A 23628-nucleotide genomic window follows, 5' to 3' on the forward strand; every position below is an offset into this window, starting at 1 on the left:
AATGTCATGTACGATGTTCGCAAGGGATGTGAAGAAACGCCCGCTATTTACTGTCCGGTCGGTATTTTACACAAGTTGACGGTGACGATTATTCTACAAGACCGACGATGATTATTGTTCGGGCAGAATATACGCCCGAAATGGTGTATTGTTTTTAAAATACAACTTCGATAAGAACTCCGTTAACATACTACTCTGTGATACCCGAGTCTTAAATAACCCCAGGATGGATGGATGGATGCAAAACTTAATGAAAGTCCTGAGGTACGCGACTCAGCGCGCAGCGGGCCGCTCCCACGTTGGGACAGTCAGGCCGTGCCCGACCGCCGCATCGTGGGCCCTCTGGACAGCCCATAGCTGCGCCCCGGCTTCGGGGCTCTTGATAGCGGAGAGCCACTTGTCCTCATTGATTTGTTCCGTGCCTCGCAACGAGGGGCCACACAAGAGCGTATAGTCTAGAGTAGCGAAGTGATTGCAGTGCCTGCAAGAACTACTGGCATTATAGTGTCGGGATAAAGCTTGTGTAATAAAGCCGGGCTGGGATACGAGCCTGTTTGCAATAATCTGAGAACCCCAGCAGGTCCAAATTATTCCGGAGTCCTCCACTACGGCGTGCCTCGTGATCAGATCGTGGTTTTGGCGCGTAAAACTCCATAATTTTTAATACCCTGTAGCCTTCTCTCCTGTCGCGGTGCAACACAGTTCAGCTTGCGTGCCCAAACGGCGTTTGATACAACGAGGCACGTTTCGGTCATTGGCCAAGCGTGGCAGTGTGGAAGGGAAAGAGGTCGCGCGTACCATATTACATCCCATGCAAACTGCGCTCGTTTGTGTATCGCGAGACCGACTGCGCGCGCGCTGCATATATGCCTTGAACCGCACGAACGGCGGTCGCGTACTTTTCCACGCATCCGGTCTCGCCGCGCGGCCGCGTTGCACGAAACCGCGCACGCACTTCCACCACCGTGCCGAGTAAGAACGTGCAATGCGCTCGGCGTTGTACTATACATGGCGTGCGTGTACGGCGAGAGCGCTGACACCGCCAGCCCGTCGTTCATGCGTCGGCCGTATCGGTTGCCTGTGTAGTTGACGGCCGACTTGTTGCCAGGGCAACGGGACGGGACACCGAAATACGGACGGAGAAAGTGTTTGTGGGACATGGGAAAAAAAGATTGCCGGTGGCAGATAGCACAATTCTATAGTACATGAGCTGCACCGACAACCCTAGCAGGAATTTACACTGTACCCACACCCCTAACAAGAATGTAGACTATACGAGTACCACTAACAACATTTTACGCTATAAGAACACCCCTGACAAGAATTTGCACTCTACGCACATCCCTAACACGAATTTACACTATACGAACACCCCTAACAAGAATTTACACTGTACGCACACCCCTAACAGGAATGTACACTGGACGCACACACCTAACAAACTGTTACGCTATACGAACACTCCTAACAAGAATTTACACTGTACACACACCCCTCACAAGAATTTACATTATACGAACACCCCTAGCAAGAATTTACACTGTGCGCACACCCCTAACAAGAATTTGCATTGTACGCACATTTCTAATAAGAATTCACACTATAAGAACACCCCTAATAAGAATTTACACTGTACGCACACCCCTAACTAGAATTTACATTATAGGAACACCCCTAACAAGAATTTACACTATACGAGCCCCCCGCCCTAACAAAAATTGATTTTATTTGACTTCGATCGTCCTACTTGTGTAGGTATTACGCGTTCACTGCCAAGTATCTTTTGACGACCTTGTACTGTAGTAATTCAAATAGGCAGCGCGCAGTGAGAGAAAGAGAGGGAATCAATCGGTGCGCGGATTAGGCGAAGCGTGAGGCTTACAAAGCCCATTGTTCAGGGCTACTCGTAAACCCCGATGACTCCGAGCTGTATCAGAAATTACTTATCTGCATTTCAATTTCTCCACGCGCGACGGCGTATCAGCTTGGTTGTCGCTAACTCAATTCCTGTCATTGTTCGTCGAAGAAGTGTTCGATGAGTATACATGCACATGTGCGAGTTGTTGATGCAAGATCGAATGCACATAACAGGAGATGTCGGATACATATCGAAGCATGGGACAAGGTGAACAACTCGACTATGTCGGAATCGTTTCATAACGTCTCGTTTCGTGTATTCAAAAAATTGGAGTGAGAGAAAAGGTATATCGGCCAGTCGGGTAGGTATGTGAACCACAGGTTTAGGGAACACAAGAAAGGAAGCAGTGATATGTTTGGAACATGGCACTATATAACTGCAGGGGAAAGAAATTGTGAACTTCCACAAGAACACTAGTGTATAAACGGTCCAGGAACATTGGTTTTTCTACATTCATGTTGTGTGTACTTGCAACACGGGTCACAGCATTCTTTTCTCTATTCCTTGCTTGAAGCGTTTGCATCGTTTTGTGCACTTAAATGTTATCTTAAAGGGGCAACAGCGCACGCAGACGGGGACAGAGTGAGGAACCATTGGACACAGCACTAGACTAAAGCTGATACTTTTTTGGAAGAAGCAACACATATGAAGGCTGAAACATCCAATGGGAAGGCTAACAAAGCCAAACGCCAGAAAATTATGAAAAAGAAAAAGACTTATAATGTTGCCCTCTGCATGCCCTTTACATGGCGACATCCAGATATTCAATTTCCTTTTTTGAGAGCGACGCCGAAGGCGTGCTTACACAATTATCTTTATCACGATAGATTTCATATGCTTCTATCACTTCACGTGTCAGCTTGTCCTTCTCGTCCTTAATCACTGAACACTTCCCATAGACCGGTTCGCAAGCACAACATCTACAGTGTAATAATGACAGGTGGCCCGAAACGACAGTCCACGACGGTCTTTCCAGCCAGATTCTTGTGTTCCCTAAACCTGTCGTTCACACACCTTGCCGATATGCCTTTTCTCGCACTCCAAGGGGAGAGAGTAAATTAAGCCTTCCTCGCAATTAACAAACTGCTCCCTGTCTTTTATTGAGCATCCTGCTTTCTTTCTGGCATCAGGATGAACCACAGAGGAAAATTTTGAAAGTTTGTTGGGGGCAGAGAAGATAACATCTACACCAGCGCGCATGCATATATCTTCTTGAGATTGTGTGCGATTCTGTGCACGTAGGGCGCCACTACGAACTTCATCTGCTCATATCAGTGGCTCGTGGCTCGCTCGAAAGATACAAAGCGTGGTGACCAGGACAGACAGGCTGATAAAGAAAAAGAAAGAAAGGTTCGTAGTGGTGCCCTACATGCATAGAATGGCACACAATCTCACGTAAAAATAGGCATGCGCGCTGGTGTAGGTGTTATCTTCTCTGTCCCCAACAAACTTTCAAAATTTTGTTCTATGGTTAATCCTGATGCATCCAGAAAGAAAACAAGATGCTCAATAAAACATAGGGAGCAGGTTGTTAATTGCGAGGAAGGCGTAATTTACTCTCTCTTCTTGGACTGTGGGAAAAGTTATTCCAACCAGTCGGGTATAGGTGTGTGAACGACAGGCTTAGAGACCATAAGAGTCTGCCTGGAAAGGCTGTCGTTTCGGGCCACATGTCATTACACTGTAGAAGTTCTGCTTGTGATCCGGCCTATGAGGAGTGTTCAGTGATTAAGAAAGAGAAGGACAAGCTGACACGTGAAGTGATAGAAGCCTATGAAATCTATCGTGATAAAGATAATTGTGCAAGCGCGCCTTCAGTGTCGCTCTCAAAAAAAGAAAATTGAATGTCTGGATGTCGTTACGCGAAGGGCAACATGATGAGCATCTTTTCAAGCAAAGCTTGTAAACGCTATAGCCTGCGCCGGCGATGTAACGATAGAAAAACCAGCCGCTCTCTGAGCTGCACAGGTGGCTCGTGCTCGGCACGCGCTCGTGCATGCCATTGTTCCCGCGTTCGTCGTCGTCGTCTGCTTCCACAGCTGGCTGCGTTTCCGCTAATCATTCCAGCGTATACTTTCACTTCTGTCGTCGTAATGGGGAGGCCGCGTTTACGGGGGTATGAGCCATTGCTTAAGGGGGTATGAGTCATTCATTGTCTTAAGTAACGGATAGATTTAATTTTGAAGGAATTTCATGGAAGTCCATCCATAATGAACGCGCTCGGAAAAGGGCATAGGGCTTCCGAAGCCCAGGCGAAACGTCAGCGTAGAGCCGCGGACCCCGAGTTGCGGGAGCGCGATGTTGAGGCCAAACGTCAGCGTCGCCTAGCCCTCCAAGAACCCGACAACGGTGGTGCACGCCTCGGCAACGCTAGCGCCAACTTCCCCGATGTGACGGCCAGGTTTCAACGCGAGTTTCTCAGCCGGAACTTCGGAGCCAGCTGTAGTGCGTGTGACCGGTTGTGGTTCGAGCACAACGTGGTACTCGTCACTGCAATTCTTTCGGAGGAACAACGAAGAAACACACAAGCTTCGCTTACGCCCATTTCCTCGACAGGGGAAGGGCTACTAATTTTTTATTCGTTATTTTTTTTCTTCTTTTTTACTTTACATTTATTTATTTATTTATTTATTTATTTATTTATTTATTTATTTATTTATTTATTTATTTGGCTGTATCAGCCAGATAAATAAATAGCCGTTGGCTGTTTCAGCCTTTATATGTGTTGCTCCTTCCAATAAGGTATCAGTCTAGCGCAGTGTCCTGTTGTTTCTTTACTGTGTTTACTGTGTCCCCGTCTGTGCGTGCTGTTGCCCCTTTATGGATGCATTACGAACTAGCCTACCAAGCCATCCTTGATAACCTAAATGTCAATTAAAAGGAGTCGCCGGCTCCGTCTACAGACGCTAACATCTCCTTGAACACAGAAAATGACGTTAATTACAAAAAAAGCAACAAGGCGAAGGCTTTCTCAGCAGTCAAAGAATAGCCCTATTATAATGGTATTTTGAAAACTCGGTATAAAAAGCGTCAGTAATCCAAAGCAACAAATGTACAAGGGTGCGTGTTCAACTTTAAAAAAAAAAAAACTGTGTTTTTCGTGTAAAGAAGCAAAATTGCAATAGCAGGCGGACTTCCGAAGCGCCGTATTATCCCTTTTCATTACTTTTTTTTTTTTTCGCTCGGGAAACGTGCAGTGCATGTTACGAAACTACCGACGAAGCACTTGTACGGCTACACAAGGAGATCGTGGAGCATTACACCGCGACTAGTATAGCTCTTTTAGCAGCCGCGTATTTCATGCTCAGCCGCAGCGTTGGCTTCCGGACAGGCTGCCACGTTTCTCTTCTTCTTTATGTACTCTGTCTACAGATCTCAGATGGACAGAAAGTGCCTTTACTGCACCACGAAATATTATCTGAAACCGTGCAACGAAACTCAGCTGAAACTTCTTTTCCAGCTGAGCTCTGACATATAGTTTAGTTTGAACCACGACGGTGCACTCACTGATTGATTGATTGATTGATTGATTGATTGATTGATTGATTGATTGATAGAGAATGTTGGCTACATTCTTCGACGGCTTTTCCACAAATTTAATTGTTCGCGGCATCTGCGTTGACGACACAAGAGCGCTTTTGACATCTTTGCAGAACACAAGCCTTGACCAGACTCGAGTTCACATAAAAAAAGAGAGGGTGAGCGAATTGCTATCTCTTTCCTTCGTTACCTTTCAACATCCGGAATAGCATGCCAATGCTCGATGCTGTAGGTTAATCTCGCTCTAAGTCTTTTGACGAAACTGACACACACTCTCTCAAAGTGCTAAGAAGATACAGTAAGCTCACCGTTCGGCTCATCGCTCACGATCGGGTATGAGCACAGACCATAAACACCAACCTAACGCTATCTTATTGCCTAGTTAGCGAGCGATAACACAGATTTATAGCTCAGCCCGCGGCATTGCGGCTTATAGTGGCGGCGCCGCTAACTGCCAGCCGAATGCCTGCCAACTATATATAAATAAAAAAAATAATAATAACGCCAACGCGATGCGGCGTTTCCGACCCCCGGCGCGATCGCCTTGATTGCAGAGCCAAGCCCTCCCACCTCTATTATGTTATGTTTTTCTTTCCGAGCGCCAACAGCGCTATATAGACGAGGCGAGGGCGGGGTCGCTGACCGACTCCAATGGGAAGTGACCGACGGCGCTTGGGTCGTCGTCTCGAGCCGTAGCTCTGTGTGTGTGTATTACCGGCGGCGACGGACCTCCTGTGTATATATAGGGAGGAATTGGCGGCTGCAGGTGCAACGAAACACACGCGCACCCTGTAACCGGACGCCTCCGGCGGTCGGTGTGGGAGAGGAGGAAACTGTCTCCCCGAGCAACGCCCCGCGGCGTCCAATAGGAGCAATACAGGCGACCCCCTCGCGGTAAAGTCAGAACACAACATAACGTTACCGTATAACGAACGCAGGGACCGACGCCGATGCGCTATTGTGGCGCCGAGGCGGAACACAACAGGCATTGTACCGCGTTCCGTTTACGATGACCTAAACACGCTATAAAATTTCAATTGAACCTCCACAGAAAGCACTTGTTTACGCTATTCCGCGTCGGTCATCGGCCGAGGAAGTATATAGTACTGTTTCGCTTGGTTATAGGGGAGCTGTTGATGAGATCGAGTTCCGTTGGTGGTCGTTACGCTTCGGCTTGTTTTTCCGGTCGCTTATTTTTTTTTTTTTTTTGGCCGTGATGAGTGTTGTAGATTTGGTGGAGCCTGATTGCAAGTCGACATATTTGGCAACGACAGCACAGTCGCGCGCCTTATTTCAGATTTCAGAAGCCTCGGTATTCGAAGCATGATACAATTTGCTGTCGACGTCAGGCTGCATATGTAGATGCGCCTCGCGCCAGGCAACGGCACGATTTGTGATGTGACTGTCCATGTTGGCTTCTACATGCGTTCCTGACAGATTATTCCTGACAGACTGCTAGAGTACTGCAAAAGCAAGAAAAAATACTGAGCAAAGTTTACGGAGACGTGTTGGTCGCACATTGTTTCAGCTTCCCACAGCGCTCCTAATCGTTAAACAACCGAACTGAGCCTCGCGCCACCGCCTGCCTAAAAGCTGATACAGCCACCTGATATACCACTTTGCCACACGGTATAGCCAGAGTGACCGACGCGGAGCGCTAGGCCCGAAAAATTTCTATCGTGGTATAGCAGTTATGGGTTCTTTCCTTCGTCATTGTGTCCGTTCACATAGCGTTCTGGAAAAAGAAAAAGGAACAATAGACCATATACATCACGTCCTTATGCCAAAAGTCTCAAGAAAACTCCCTAAATTCGATCCCGTATCCGCGACCTGCTTAAGCTATCGTACGTGTCACCGTCTGCATTGTAGTTGAGCAGTCGTCGCGCCAAGCTCTGCATCGTCATCGTGTAGCCATCATTCGATGTCGTTGCCTCGTCATACGAATGGCCAGCTATACCGTTGTATTAGATGGCACCTATAATACGGCCACTCTTTTGAGAGCTACATACCTGTTTCCGTTTCTTGTGCCGTCGTCTGCGCTGTTCTCGTTCGAATGGCCATGTTTACCAATTAAGCCAACAACAAACCCTCCTCTCTGTCATCATCTGCAACCGCTTTGTCAACGATGAAGTTTGCTTTGTAGCATTTTCCTGCATTCAGGTGGATGCCTAGTGTTTTTCTCGCAAGGCACCCCTCTTAGACGCAAACGGCTTGAAGAATTCGACCCTCTCACTCACTCGCTCTTATATTTATTTTTGTTCCTGTTTTTTTTTTTTTTCCCGTGTTTCCAACTGGGGAAATCAGGGGTCGTCAGGGTCTGAACAAAACACTTGAGGTTCTCACCCATCCTTTCGCGCACTCTATTCGTTCTTTCTGCTTCTATTTCTCGCCGATCGGCGACCAAGCGATCGAGAACGTGCTCTCACTTCTAAGTGTTTACCTTGCTCTCACGTTGTCGCCTTACAAGATGAGTTTGAGATATTTCTGGCTTTTCTAATCGCTCCCCCCTCCTGAACGGGCTTTCCGGCGGCTGCAGGGCGACAAAATGGCGTCCTTGGCGGAGAATGTATACCTCCGCGCGCGGCCATTTCTTAATGACCGTTTAAGGATATCGGCGATATCCCATTACGGGTTCTCGAACATCTATCCACCGAAGATGAGCTTTTTCGCACTTTAATTCATTTTATCCGGGTTCGTGATAGAGTGTCACTTATTTATAGTTAAAAATTCTGTCACGTTTGGGGAATTTGAAGTCTAGCCTGTACGCTGTTGTTGACGACGATCGACCGTTATGGGTGTGTCTTAAGAAACTGCCCTGTAAGGAACTTTGTGTGTCTACGCAGTATCTAGCTGTGATTTGATGCAAAACGGCCAATGCATCGATTTGCGACACATCAATAGCATGGGCACAAACATGTATGCATTAACCGTCCCCAAGGAAGGCTGCAGAGCACACCCGGTCTTTTTCTTGCCCAGCTTGTGTGGCGCACATGGGTGCGAAGGCATTTGACACGCTCCTAGTTCTACCGGGGCCACGTGACTAGTCGGCATGATCTGTGCGAATGTGTTAACCTTACAACGCCACTTACAATATCACCTGTGCGTCACCTTCTCCATCTCTCGTCTTTCCTGCGCTCTAAGTTTCTTTTACGAGAACGAAATGCCAACTAGCCCACTTACCCATCCATCCATCCTTACAATGTGTTTATTTTGTAAATGTAAGTATTACTTGATGTAATTTTATCTTTTCACATAACACTGAGCGTTTCGCTCCGTCCGGTGGTACACATCAAAACTATACCGTCACTCAGTGAGGTCTGCCGACTTCAGAAAGTGCACGTGTGCTCTTTCCTCCTTTCTTTCTTTTCACGCCATAACCCCTGTTCCCAGCGTAGGGTAGCAAACCGGATCTGCGTTTGATTGAGCACCCTGCCTTTCCTTCACTTTTCCCTCTCTCAAACATACAAACAAATGTTGCGAAAAAGCCCGCGACGGATGTTGCCGACGTTTCCAATACCATCAAATAAATCTCTCAATCGTGTCCTGTCGATTCGGCCTGTCGGGTCGAAACTGACTCGTCGGGCTCGTGTAAACGATAACGGGTCGGGCGACCAGGCGCATTGGAACAGCCCGAGTGTAAATTTGGGTGGGTGTACTCACTCGACTATACCTCCACGAAATGCACGTACAAATGCGGTCTGGTTTGTCTCCATGGGTCAGAGCCATTTATGAATCGATCCGTTTGCATCTATAGTCAATGCGAACAAAGCGATAAACCCAACGGTATAGATCGATCAGTCAGTCTCTTAGCTGTCTCATTCCCTGACACTCAAAACAAATGTTTTGGGCTCAAAACTTTAGTACATAATATTGGTACAGAACAGCTATTTCATTGACCAACAGCAGGGCTGTCATGATTGAAGAGACGATGAGCTTACGGGTCATTAAACCACAGCTATATGAAACATCGCTGTGGGTTGCATCGTCTTGATGATAGGCACCTGTTGTGCACAACACCACTTGGGGCCAAATTCACGAACCTTTTCGTTCGTAAGTGAATTTTGTGATTGGCCGGCCACCATCGCAAATCATATGTCCGCCACCACGATTGGCTAGAATCGGCTCTTACGAACAGTTACAGCGTAAGAGCGTTTTTTGTGAATTCGAGCCCTGATGTTTTGCAACATGACTAGAGGTTCAGGTCATCGTGAATGCGATGACATTTATCGCACCCCTGTCGTCGTGCGGCCGCCGACACCGGGAATTGAACCCGCGACTTCATGGTCAGCAGCAGAACGCCGTGACAGCGCACTGGTACACCGCGGCGAATACACGAACGCAGTGAAGGATGGTTTATTTAACTGCTGTTAATACGCGCATTTTTTTCTTCTTCTTTTTCTCTTTCTTATTTTCACTTAGAACGTGTAGATCAACGACAGCGCTGTGGTTGTGTTCCCATAGTTGCATAAAAGTTTCAGTTAAGCTCTGTATCCACAACGCTTTGGGTCTGGACGACCTATTGTGACACGATGGGGGCAGCAGCAGCATGGGTGCGCGAATACGTGACTGACTCGATCGATGCCGCATTGCAGCTCCACCGGCAATGCGTGATTGGATTGACAACACCGGCTCCGCAATCCTTTCACAAGGGGCCACCCGGTGTCCGTTCGATCGCTCACACTGACCTATGGAGGCCCCTGGAATGCCGATATTGGCCTGGGCGCCCCATTACGTCATCCGCCTACGTGAGAGGAATCGAACGCCATCGAATGTAAGCGCCCTCCGCGGCCACGAAGCTGGTCGCTGGCTTCGTTGATCGAAAATTTATGTCCGACTTTTTGTTTCGACCCACACGAGCCACGCGCTCATTAGGGCGCGGAGATTGTCCTGCTACGAGGCGACTTCGGGGCACTGTCTACGTCACGCTTCCAGCACCGAGCCTTACGAAACACCTTAGCAGCAGTAACTACATGGGACGCAAGACAAGGATGAACAAACGTGCCCCACGCCAATATTCTGTGTATCTATATGTGCTCCGGGGACCGTGTCACACAGGTCGGTCGGTCGATCGATCGATCGAATGAACGATTCTGATAGATAGATAGATAGATAGATAGATAGATAGATAGATAGATAGATAGATAGATAGATAGATAGATAGATAGATAGATAGATAGATAGATAGATAGATAGATAGATAGATAGATAGATAGATAGATAGATAGATAGATAGATAGATAGATAGATAGATAGATAGATAGATAGATAGATAGATAGATAGATAGATAGATAGATAGATAGATAGATAGATAGGACGGACGGACGGACGGACGGATAAGCTTTTGCACTTCGGCCCCGGCGAAGCACGCCCATCCAATCAAAGCCAGAAATCAAACCGGCGACATCCCACTTGGCAGATAAGACAACAGAGACGTTGATCCGACCTCAGCCAAGGTAAAAATTGAAATGTGCAGTTTTACGTGCCAAAATCACTATATGATTATGACGCACGCCGTAGTGGGGATTCAGGAAATTTCGACCACCTCGATGTTTAACGTGCCCCCATGCACACACAGGACACGGGCGCTTTTGCATTCCGCTCCCGTCGAAATGCAGCCGCCGCGTCCGACATTCGATCCCGCGACCTCGTGCTTCTAGCAGCTCAACACCATAATCGCTAACGGCGGGTAGGGCCAAGGTTTCGCTATTGTGTCCAGCACGACGTCAAATATTCTCTTTCGCTGAGGCTGTGCTGCATTGAATCAAGAGTGTCTTTGCTTTGGCTGAAATGTACCAATGATTATTTTGTTAAACATTTTCCGTGCGCGAAGTGGCGAGGATAACAGTAAAACGCACTTAATGGTCACATCGTCGAAATTTAAAAGGGAAAATGGCCGCGCATCGTTGTTTTACTTTTGCCGGTATTCGTTTTCACCGAATTATCGCTGTTATCAAGTTGTCGCCCAGCGCAGTACCGCCCAGTAACGCTCTCACGCAGTACCGAAAAAAAAGAAAAAGAAAGTAGAGTATCCGAAATATCTTGGGGCGTGTCGGAACAGATTGTGCGCGCGCCATGAATGGTGGCGTACTTATCTAATGTACACGAGCACCGGTGATTATTCTGGAACAGGGGCGTATTGCCAGGCAGGAAAGGGGGTGGGGGGCACACCGAGCACGTGCTCCTCCCCCCCATCCTTGCCCGGCCAAGAGCGAGACCCCTGAGCACTCCCGGAAAACCTTCCTGGCTATACGCCACTATTCTGGATGAAATGCACGATGAGTCAGGAGTAAATGGCGGACACACTGATCCGTACGTCAGTTCAGATTTGACGACCGATGATTGTGTTCTCAGCTATCATTGTGATTTGTGTAATGCTTGACTTCTCTCTCTCTCTCTCTCTTTTTTTTTTTTTCTGCGTACAAGCAGCATACGTGTTCGAACAATAAAACTTTAAGGGCCGATTTAAGGGCCACTCGGCGAGATGAAAAATGACGGCGTAAAAGCCACGGTATATGGACGCTGTACAGCGACTGTCACGTTGTGTCAATGAGCGGTGTTCCAACAGTATAATGCCCCGATAGCAATGCTTCTGTGTACACTAAAAACGTGACGCGGATATCGGGCGAAGAGATGGGGGCGTACGCGCAGATTTTTATTATCTTTTGTTTTTATTTTTTCCTCGCGCGCGGCTTCGCCCTACTAAACAGGCGAGGCAACAGACCAAACACTCTACAGGCAAATCAGTAGGCGATGAGGATTGGCTAAGTGGAACGGACGTGCCCACTGACCGCGCCCGAAAGTGAATGTACATACGTATACACAAACACACACACACGCTTGTTCAGCTGCGAACCGCGCCGAGATCTCGTGCGGACACCCCTGCCGCCACGCTTCAGAACAAACCAGCCCGACTTTCTCGTCCTCCTCCCTCCCAGTACGTGGCAGGGCCAGCAAAGCCTGCTACAGATACATTTTGGTCAGCCGGCGCACGAGATCGCGCAAAGCGAAACCGACAAAGTGCGCGCGCGTGCGCGCGACCGCGAACGAAGCCGAAATCGGGGCCATACATACATATATATATATATATTTTTATTTTCCGCGCCCGTCCAACGCGCAGTTCCTCGTCGCGAGACCGCAAACGCTTGCGTGCTTGTTGTACATACATAAGGGCGCCGCACAGCTCTAGACTAGAAAGTGAGTCCGCGCGCATACACCGACTGCCCGACATCGTCCTGCAACGCTGCCACAAGACGCGTCCCCGTCCCGCAGCGTAGTAGCGTATATACACTGGTGCATTCGAGCAGTAGCAGCGCGAGCTGTTCGAGGCGGGTGGGCGGCGGAGAAGGCATCCGAGGCAGCAGCAGCAGCAGCAGCTTCAGCGGTCAGCGGCAGCGAAGGAGTCGACGGCAGGGGCCCAAAATAGGGCTGCTGCCGCGGTGACGCCTCTCCGCCCGGCGGATAACTGGGAAAGCAGGAAGGCCGGCTAATCTGGACCGATATCGGAAGAAGGGAGCAGGCAGCTCGACTTGGCCCGCTCTCGCTGCGGGAGCCGCCGCCGCTGTATGCTGCGTGCCTCGCACGCCCGGCTGCCGCCGCCGCCGCTTCGAGAGGGTCGCTGACCGCCGACGCTGTGGCGGCAGTGGCGGTGTGGCTGTTGCTGCTGCTGCTGGCTTTCCGAACGCGCGGCGGCGAAGGCTGCGTTCGGGAGCGGTGAACGGCGGCGATGCGCGTTCGCGACACCCCGGGTCTGACCGTGGCTGGGCGCGGTGCATGCGTGGAACACGGGCTGCTGGGTTAGCGAAGCTGCGTTTGGGGTGTCCACACTTTGGGGTGTGTCCGCGCTGCGGTCGATCGCAGTGGCGGGCACGCTGCCCAGTAGTCAGTAACAGGCGGGCTTATGTGCAGACGCGGTGTGACTCGTTCGTCGTTGTCCCCGGCTGCACCCGCTGTTTGGCGTTTCACAATAAACAGGCGCTGGAGCGCAAACTGTGTGGAAGCTACGAGGCATGCTCCGACGCTCGAGTCATGAGCAGACGACGGGGCTGTGACGCGGAGGGACGTACACTCAATGCGGAGTCACTTGCATTCGTGCTCCTAATTGGCTGACGAGCTTGCATCCTAGTTCTCACGTTATTGCGTAACGAAGTGGCTATAATTGCTTCATTGCGCGCAGCAGCGGAACGTAATAACAGCCAGAAAGTGCATACTATTTCGACCTTGCAAGTTACGCCATAGCCCTAACGCTCACGCATTTGCCTCGGCGCTTGTTGCGGCGGGGTGGTGCCTTCTCATCGCCACATGTTAGGCGGCATTCGTGGGCTCATGCGCGGTTGCTGTCTCAGAACTAGAGTGGCCAAGAAGTACGCGGGTTTCGAGTCTTATGTATGTCGAGTAAGCGCCTGCTGTAAGTGCAAAATTTTCGGAAAGACTGGTGATGCGTTGCTGTTTAAGCAACACTCACTGTGGCCATCACTCGAACTACATGAACATGACAATCGAAACGCTTTCCACCGGCGTAGTGAGTGAGTTTGAAGAATTGAGTGATAAATAAGAAAACGCCACCGAAAACATTGAAAATTTTGGCTTCAAGACGTTTAAAGATGACGGCTGGCGTTACGGGGACTCTCACAGCGAATCGCGTCCGCGTCGGCCACGTTCGAGAAAAACATGTAAATAAACTGAGTTGTGCTCATCGGGGGCTGTAAGCTATAACAGCATTGTCTTGATTCCGAGAGAGCTGCTTAAGTTCGGCCAGAGGAACGCGGGTAGCAGCTTGTTCTAAGAAGAAATGGCTCGTCAGGTTGAGCTCGTAGTCTGTGCGTCACGTGGCATGACGTCATGCTTGTGAGGACTACCCTTCCGTGGCAAAGCGTGCTTTGCAAAAAAATTTGCGTAAAGAATGATCTCGCGCTATAGGAGACCTCACGTGACACCACGCGCGAACCTGGAAGTTATCGGTGCTCTGTCCACTACATACTCAAACACGTGTCTCGACTGAAAGCGTCTCGAAGACTCCACCAAGTGCAGTACAGGACTTTCTCACTACTGAAGTGGGCACAGCTTTACGATAAAGCTTTTCGACAATTACTGCGGCGAGGAATTGCTTGAAAAAATATCTCCAGTTTGGAGCGGAGAAAATTTTCCCAAGCACTTTTATATATTTATCAAGAACTAGCTGAAGGAGTGCGCTGGACTGGGCTGGTTGGTACATCATCAGGACGGGAACAAACAGCGCTTGGACAGGACGAAGTGAGGACGACAGTGCCTAGTCTGTTGTTCTCACTTCGTCCCGTTCAAGCGCTGTTTGCTCCCGTTTTTATCAAGAACTATTGCATATGATTTTCTGCCAACAAGCTTGATCATCACCATCGTCATAATCGTCATGATAACCATTATCGCCGCTTATATTTGGTCCAATGAAAAACGGAGGCATAGTTATCCCTGCGATCTCCAGTTAGCCTTTTCATAGCCATTGCCATCACCAACAGCAAGATCATATAATCAACATCTTTTATGTCCACTGCAGTGACAGAGGCCTCTACCAGCGATGTCCTATTGTGCCAGTCTCGCATCAGCCAACTACATGCAATATACCAAGTGCGATGTCATGAATTTTATCACTGTAGATTTTGCTGGGACAAATACTGCAGCCGCTGATCGACTGATCACGCATGATCGACCCATCGGTGTAAGCATGTAAGCGGTCACTGTGGACTTCATGTACTACCGATAATGCTGCCTGCTTCAATGCTGCTGACGGCATTTATGGCTCCTTTATGATGCCTGGCATGGTAAGGCACACTCGAGGTGAATGCAGAGACCACAGTAACAATGGCAATTGCGTCGCTATCCCGATGTCAAGAACAGACGCAGCGGGAAAGCTCCGTGTGCTTGCTCGCGAGCTTTGTTGGCCCAATGGAATCCGGCGGACTCTAAAAACCAGCGCCTTTGTTCCCTGGGTCCTCATCTGAAGCTCCGTATTTCACATGGCTTACCACGTCGGGAGGTAACTCTCATTTGTCGCCTATGGTTTGGAGTAGCCCTTATCGATGCGTACTCCTACCTCATCGGTAGCTGGAGGCTGTGAAGAGCTGCTTTATAGTCACAAAACACGATGCATTTATGTGGTGGTTCAGGAGTGACATAGTGAGCAAAGCAACAATTACACCAGCCTAGATTCATGGTATGAAAGGTCATGCGCGCAAAACATGAACGCTGACTATCGGCTTAAAGGTAACACACTGACGAAAAAGAAGGAAGAAGCAAAGACTATCTACGCATGTTCATAAGAAGCCAACGCCAACCCGTCAATAGATAGGCTCAAACAGATGGATGCCAAACAGCATAGACCCATTTGCACGTGGGACGTCTGTCAATTTGTGCTACGCGTACATCACATTTGCTTTCGTGTCTGTTGAGAGAGAGAGAAAACATTTATTTGGATCATCTAGGTCGTTGATCTTGAGGACGAGTGGGTGGTGTCCTCATTCCAGGACTCCACTGGCCATGGCTGCTCGACGTACTTGCTGGACGAGAGCTTCTTGTTCCGCCAGGTTATCGCCGGTCAGCTGTATACAACCCACCGCTCAAATGACGTGCTAGGCGTCTTTAAGTGTTGAGGTTTGCCCCCGCACCCCCACGAGACGTGAAAGAGCGTAAGGCGTGTGTCGCCGCACCAGGGGCAGATGCCGCGATATGTTTGTGGGTATATTTTGGTGTAGTTGTGTAGGTTTGGGAATGTGCTTGTTTGGATAAGCCTGAGAGCTACTGCCTCTTCAGTGCTGAGCTTTTTGTGAGGGGGAGGATAAATCCTGCGGTCGGTCGCAGTAATTGGATGGCAGGGGCACGAAGGTAAAGGGTGGGGATTGATGAGACGATTGGTTTTGCCCCGCTCGGTTGATTAGCGCCCAAGCTATGGCGTTCGCCATTTCGGCCCCCTCCAGTCCCGCGTGACGCGGCGTCCACGTGATTTGATGGGATTCTTACAGCCTCGGGCCTAGAATCTGAGCCGCCAGCAGCGGTGTTCGTCCGTTCGTGATCCGAGGCCCACGTCGTACTCTGCTTTCGCAGCATGTGAAAGTCGCACTCTATCACTGCGCGGCGTGTCTTAATTGTCCCTTCGTTCAGTGGGCTGTTCCTACATGCAACCGGCTGTACCACCTAGACGCGTCTCTACGCCTTCGCATCCCTGCTGGACTCTGCCGTCGCGAAGTTACCCTGCTTTGTCGAATATGGCTAGGAGTGGCCTTTACCAAGTTTTTTGCTTTCCGAATCGGATGGGCCGATGATGCCTCGTGTGATGACTGTGGTATAGCGAGGAGACTCTTCACCACCTTCTCTGTGACTGTCCTCGCTGCAATTTACAGAGACGATCGGTCGCAATCGCGATAGCGCGCTTGGACCAAAGACCTGTTACCGAGGAGACCATTTTAGAATGCAGACATCACAAGCCATCGCAGAGGAGGGCGACGAGGGCACTGTTGGAGTTTTTAAGGGCAACAGAGTTGGACAAGCGGCTGTAGCCTGAGATGATGTTTACAGTGCTACATGGGCTACTGTGCTTTGCGGTGACAATATGCAGTGATCTGTGCTCCTTTCCTTCTCTATCTCTACTTTCCTGTTGAGATAAATATCGTATGATGTGTTTAATTTTCTCACTCGTGCTGTCACTTTATAAACATTGCCTTCATGCTTGTAACTTTCTTTTGTGTACTGCAACTTGTTAATTTTTTATGAACGCCTGTAAAAAACTTTTTTTTTTTTTTTTCATGGAACAAGGGGTATCCAGCACCATCCTCATGTGCATCTCTCCGCATGTTCATGTCTACATAAAGATATACAAGTCTGTCATTTGCAGCCTGAATCTTTGTAGCGAACGGAGCTGAGAGTTTGTTTGTCCTATATGTCACCTCAGCAGCTTCGTGATATGCAGTGAATGTATGGGTTTTGTCAACCAATCAGAAAAGAGAACCAGAGGAAGGGCTCGCCCATTGTCCGCCTCTGATATCACCCTCCGCACGATGCCGACAGAATGAAAGTTTCACTCAGGGATTAGCAGTGCACATTGGGCGAGGTCTCCTCTCTTCTTCGTTACTGATTGGCTGACGCTACAGTCAAGTGACACGATGGCACAGAGGACAAGATTGCACATGTGAGATCATGGAGGAATCCGACGGTGTCCTGAATAATACCAGATATCCCAGCATAGACGGTGACGTCAGATATCTCCACTCTAGGTTGTATTGCAAACAGATACTCCGCGGTAAAAGCATGGCTATTCAGGGCGCAGGGGTTATGGCCTCGGGGCTATGGTCGATGCCAATGTGGAAGCTGTATAGCGTGATCTGATACATGATACTTGGCCGATAAATGAAAATGCACACCCCGTTCGTTCTCGTACGACTATGGTTCGAGACTGAGCTAGCAGACGACGCTGTGACGTTGAGCTGACATGACATGCGGGTACGTGCGTTTGTACTGTCGCGCTTCTAAATTACATGACATCAATTCTTGCTTCGACCCTGAGGCCATATAGTATTGGGAGCAGATTATAGAAAACTTAGATACATTCGCGGTGCGACATACTACAGGCGCTTGAGTTTTCCGGAAAGCTTTATCTTAGCGTTTCGAATTGCGTATAAACGTAAAGCTGCACATTAATTCATCGAATGAGTCCCTATACATAAAACGTGGAGTCAGAGTCTAAAACAAGGCGGTAGGTCATTTGGACACAAGACTAGACTCGCGGCTTTGGGAATATCGCACGGTAGGTCGTGACGGATGACGACCATTTTCAAAGTCTGGAACGACTCCGCGATTATAAAGACCAATCGCTTGGCCTTGTTGTAGTGGGCCTGTCATCCATGCAAGACATACCTATTTCGTATTGTGAGAGAGTTCGCTGTTGGGCTAGTTGGCACATGGCGTTTAGAACGAAAATTGCACGAACTAACGGGACAGAAAAGAGAAATAGGGAACTTTCTGCCGCGCTCTTTCCTGTCCCCGAACTTAACGTTCACTATTATTTGCTTACACTGAAAACTTTCGTAGCAGCACATATGACCGAAGCAAATTTCTTTAAGCAACTTTACATTTTCGCAATAAGTTAAATTGAGTAGCCGGAGGCGTACTGCTGGGAACCTACCTACCATAACTGGAGACATTCGCGCGCTGCATGACGTCACTGATCACACGACTATTCCCGAATAGATCGCTCTTGTGTTGCCCCCTTCCTTATTGCAGCTACGAACTACGACGCTTTTTCTTTGTGCCCTTGTTGGTTACGCTGGCTCAAACTTTTCAATATTTCCCAAACTGTGCCGTATTCACAAAAGCTTCTTACGCTTCGTAAGAACAAGAACAGTCCAACAGGGAAAGCAAAGATATCATGAGCGAAGGCCGCCGCCGAACAATCGGAGAAAGTTCTTACGAACAAAAACGTTTGTGGATTCGGCTCCAGGTCCATATGCGACCCTCCTGCAACGTCAAATTTCCCTTAGCGCTTTCACGCCTTGGCAAGCCGCACGAAGATTGGGGTGCTCCCAAGCCCGGGCTCTTCGACCGGAGGCCGTCTCGCTACCGTCTGGCGGCTTCTCTGCGTGACAGACACCCCCAGCGCTGAGGAACGCAGACCCACCGAGCGGCAAGCGAGGCAGCAGCAAACCGAGCGGGCCGCGCGCCGGTCGCTCCTCCCTCGCGGCACGCCGGCGCGCTGCGTTGGACTCGGCCCAACCCGTTTCCGGCGCGCGCGCTGCCGCCTCCAGCGCCGCCAGCCGCCCTGCGTCGCAAATAACTCAGTCACTGTGTCGACAGCGACTGCGAGCGGCCGTCGCGAGAGACCGCACGCTCTGCTGCCGCCGCCTTGGCTCGCACCCTCGCAACGAGAGAGACGCCGCACAAACCGGACCTCGGGGCTGGACCATGCACCCGCAGTTCACCTGCTACTGAAGCACCTGTGCGCAACAGCCCCGTCTCCGCACCTGCCGTAGCCCCCCTCTTCTGGGTCGTCGTGCAGCAGGGGTGAAAGCGCTCCCCTCACCGGCACCCCCTCCTCGGGCTACCCCCCACCTTTCTTCGGTTCTTTTGAAAAGAGCGCCCCCCCCCCCCCCCCCCCTACTACTACATCCGACCAGGGATTCGCCCCACCGCCGCCACAGGACCCCGCCGCCGGCTTTCGCCTTGCCCCCACTCGACTTCGCGTTTGGTGCCCGATTTTCGGTTTTGTGTGTGAATGCCACCGAGCGGCCTACTGCTGCCGCTGCGTGAGTGTTGTTGTTGTCGTTCATGCCGCTGCTGCTGTAGCCGCCGTCGTTTTGCACTTGTGTTGCGCTGTTCTTGAGGAGAGAAAGGAGCGAGAGAAAGTCCCAGTTCTGTGATGCATCGTCCCGTGCGCCGGGCAGCCGTGCCGGCGAACCACGGTTCGGCCTGAGCAGTACTACTCCCCGCGCCCGTGGCGAGCGCGCGTCGTCTGCTACGGTGTGGTGCTTGGTGTGCGGCGTTCGAATCGGACGCCTTTTTGGCTCTGTCATCGCGCGCGGCATCCGACTGAACCGGCTGAACCATGATCATCTCCAAGGATCTGTTCATCCTCGGCGACGAGTACCTGACCATGCCCAGGCAGGACAAGTACACCGTCTGCTCGAACAGGAGGTCAGTGGTCTCTTCGACTTTCTTTTATTTTTTTAAATTTATTTTTTCTTATAAGTTTCGTCCTGCCAACAAACGCTCTCATTGAGCCTAACGAGCACAGCTATACTATCTCTTGGCTGTTTGTTTGATCGGGGACCCCCACCTCTTTCTTGCCCCGCAGGTTTCTGTCGAGTAATATCGTCCCGTATGAAACAAAGGTAACCTCTCGCGCACGTGGATTGGATGTTCGTTGTGTTTTGACGTTTCTCGGCGTGCGCGCTCCCGCGCGATGACTGCGCCTTTAAGGAAAAAAAGAAAAAGCTGATTTTTAGTCTCGCTGTTACCGAGTATTTCCGCTAACAGAGCATCCACCAAAACGAGAGTTTTCATGCTTTTTCAACGTTCGCTGTCGTTAGTAAGACGTTATTATGCGAGAGCGTTGCGATTAACTTATTTACATCGATGCAAGTTCGCACACAATACGATTCTCGCACTTGTCATTGGGGGGGGTATTTTTATTTATTTTTCTTTTAAAAGTTTCGCAACATCATCGCTTATGATTACCCTTACCGCCACCCGAAGGAGGCCTCATTGGAGGCCAGTGAATGCGTGCGCTCTTCTAGAGACTGTCAGCTGTGAACGGCCGGCTGCCGAATGGACGGGACAGCTTTCACAAACCTAGCACATAACTTTATGTGAGCCGCGCGCACTGCTCGAGTTGGCGTCTTTTTGCTCCTACAGCAGCAACCCAAGCGAGCGACATGCACTGGGAGAAAGATGAAGTAAAAAAATTCCTCCGATAGTACACTGCCCTACGGCGGGAGGTTTCACTGCCCTCACTCTCCTCCATATCTCTTCCTCCTCTCCCTTTCATCCCCTCCGCCAACACCGCGCTGTCGGCTGTGTCGGCGCGCAGACTGAGTTGCACCATCCCCTCCCCTTCTACGCTCTTCATCTTGTGCTGCTCCTCCTCCTCCTCCGAAGCGGCTCTTTGTTGTTTATCTCGATTTGTCTCTTTTATTTTTGCTCTCGCGGGTGGGGGGGTTTTCTAGCTTCGCGCTCCTCAAGCTGCTGCAGTACACACACGATAGAGCTTGCGCTGCTGCTCGGCTGTTCGCGTCACGTTCATCCCTCCCTCCTCCTCCTCTTCCTCTTTTTCTCGGCTCCTCAGCGAGAGAGGCGCGCCTAGCCTTTCGAACTTGACTCCCCCGGTCGCAGATAACGCCTCAGGCGGCAGTACCTTACCGCGTGTGCGCGCGTGGCAAGGATTTTTTTTCGTTCAAGGTGTCACGTTGGCTGCGTCTCGGTTTTCGTCGGTGATGTACCTACTTGTGGAAGCGCCGTGAGTACAGTGAAACGCACAGTTTTTTTTTTTTCGTTTTATTTTGTCCGCGTGCTTAGTTCTTCCGTTTCCCTCTTACGTGAGCAGTTGACAACTTGCGCTCTGTTGTCTTGCTCTCTTCAGACCTCCCCCCCCCCCCCCCCACTTTATTATTTTTTTTTTTTTGCGATGAGGGAGAGAGCTGGCTGCTAGGACAGATGAGGGAAAGGTTAGCGTAATCCACTGCAACTGTATCGTTCAAGGCCGATCTCTGATTCCGTGATGGTAAAAGGAGCAGTAAGCACAGTGGTCTCGGGCTGGTGATCTCCATTCTAAGAAATGATCCAGCCCAGTGTTAACTATACTCGATGAGTTACGAGGAGCGGCCCCGTTCAAGATGAAATGACCGAGGGCAGAATATATCTTGCGAAGTTCTCGCATTCGTCTTGCTGACCCGAGGAGCTTGCGCGTCTCGTTGGTGGGCGAGCAACTGTTTCTGATGCCCGCAAAATCGCGGCAACACGGTGGAACAGCCGATGTTGCTTCGAAAGTGCGCCCATGGAAACAACTTGTCGCTGGCAGCCGTCGATCTACATTCATATTTAACCTCACCAACTACGACGCGTCTTCGCGAGGCACAACGGCACGATCTTGACTTAGAGAACTTTTTTTGGTACTGGAAGGTTTGGACTGCTCTAGGGGGTAACAAAAGTGGGGGGGGGGGGGGTGAAACATCCGCCGGTGGCGCGAGTTTCCGAGTCTCTTGAAACGACGCGAGCGTAGCAATGCCATGTATAAGGACGAAAGGCTGCATGAGGTTTAGATAATGACACGGAAAGGTGGGCATTCAGAGTACAGAAAGAAGAACGAGCGCTTGTGTTTGTCCGTTGTTGTGTGAGTCTTGTACGGTCGTCCACACTTTCTATCTATAACGGTCGAGCGCTGAGCCGCGAAGCAAATGAACAGTTCAAGGTACCGGAGACATGAGTATACAGTCGAGCGCCTCTACAACTACCGCCTCTACAACGAAATGACCTGTACAACGAAGGAATAATTTATTATGAGCTGTGAGGCTGCGCGACCTTTACAACGAAGTCACCTGTATAACGAATTATTTCGGAGGCCCCAAGCGCTTCGTTATAGCGACGTTCGACTGTGTATACAGTGTTTGCGCAGGCGTTCTTGCGGCTTCGGCTGGTCACAAGCATTGCCTGTCAAACCAGTCAGCAACGCTCAGATATCGATTTCTTCGCATCGCAGCGCACTGATTCAGCGCTTTAGGCGCAAGTGTCGCGGACTGCCCGCCTGCCGTTCCGCATCGTGAAATGCTATATAGTATACAGTAACGTTTCTCGTGCTCTGTCGAACATCCGCTCGTTACTGCGGCGCGTATGGTTGGTTAATCTTCGCCGCCCGATTGCTTGTTTTATAGTTTCCGCTGTGGGTGCCAGACTGCCGGCTGGCTTGCACCTGCTGCACCGCCTGTCACGTGCGCGCGCTGACCGCGAAAGCCGCCGCGCAAGTCGTCGTCGTCGTATACGTCTTTCGAGGCCGGCCTCGGCGACAGACTGATGAGATAGGGCCTAATTGGAGGCAAACCGCGCGTTGTGTACTGCGAGATGCAGTGCGCTTTCATCGCCGCAGGCAGGCATGCAGGATGAGCCTCTTTTTTTTTTTCTTTTTGGAGCTGCCGCCGCCACCGCCGCCGCTGAAGCCACACGTTGAATTCCCCGCGGGTACTGGCCAGCAAAACAGGACGCCTGTTTCTTTCGCGGTCCTATTTTTTTTTTCTATTTCTTTCTTTCTCTCTCTCTATCTTTCTTGCTCCTTTGCCGTGCAGAAGAATATTTCTTCTGCACTCTTGAGTGAGGATTGGCGAGTTGTGGGCAAGCACAGCTCAACGGAGAAAGGGGGTCGCTCGTCAGATTGGTTCCTAAATCGAGAGTGCGTGTGTGCTTGTGTGTCACACACACACACACACACACACACACACACACACACACACACACACACACACACACACACACACACACACACACACACACACACACACACACACACACACACACACACACACACACACACACACACACACACACACACACACACACACACACACACACGCACGCACGCACGCACATAGTGCGTGCGTGTATGTGTGTGTTTTCTGAGCGTGTTCCTTTTCTATGTGTCTCCTCCTTTCTGAAGAGTAGGCGGGCG

General features: G+C 50.1%; 1 protein-coding gene and 1 long non-coding RNA gene across 2 annotated transcripts in view; one reads left to right on the forward strand and one right to left on the reverse strand.

Annotated features, from left to right (window-relative positions):
- LOC125944147 (uncharacterized) overlaps window positions 1–23628 on the reverse strand; it is a 204689-nt gene that overhangs the window by 71979 nt on the left and 109082 nt on the right. The window lies entirely within an intron of this gene.
- Window positions 19277–23628, forward strand: part of LOC119446630 (uncharacterized) — a 181217-nt gene continuing 176865 nt past the window's right edge. Inside the window, exon 1 of the mRNA XM_037711114.2 lies at window positions 19277–20108. Coding sequence (XP_037567042.1) covers window positions 20020–20108 — 89 coding nt within the window. The 5' untranslated portion in view covers window positions 19277–20019. The remainder of the gene's footprint in view (window positions 20109–23628) is intronic.

The sequence above is a fragment of the Dermacentor silvarum genome, chromosome 3 (assembly GCF_013339745.2).
Source record: "Dermacentor silvarum isolate Dsil-2018 chromosome 3, BIME_Dsil_1.4, whole genome shotgun sequence".
Taxonomy (NCBI): Eukaryota; Metazoa; Arthropoda; class Arachnida; order Ixodida; family Ixodidae; genus Dermacentor; species Dermacentor silvarum.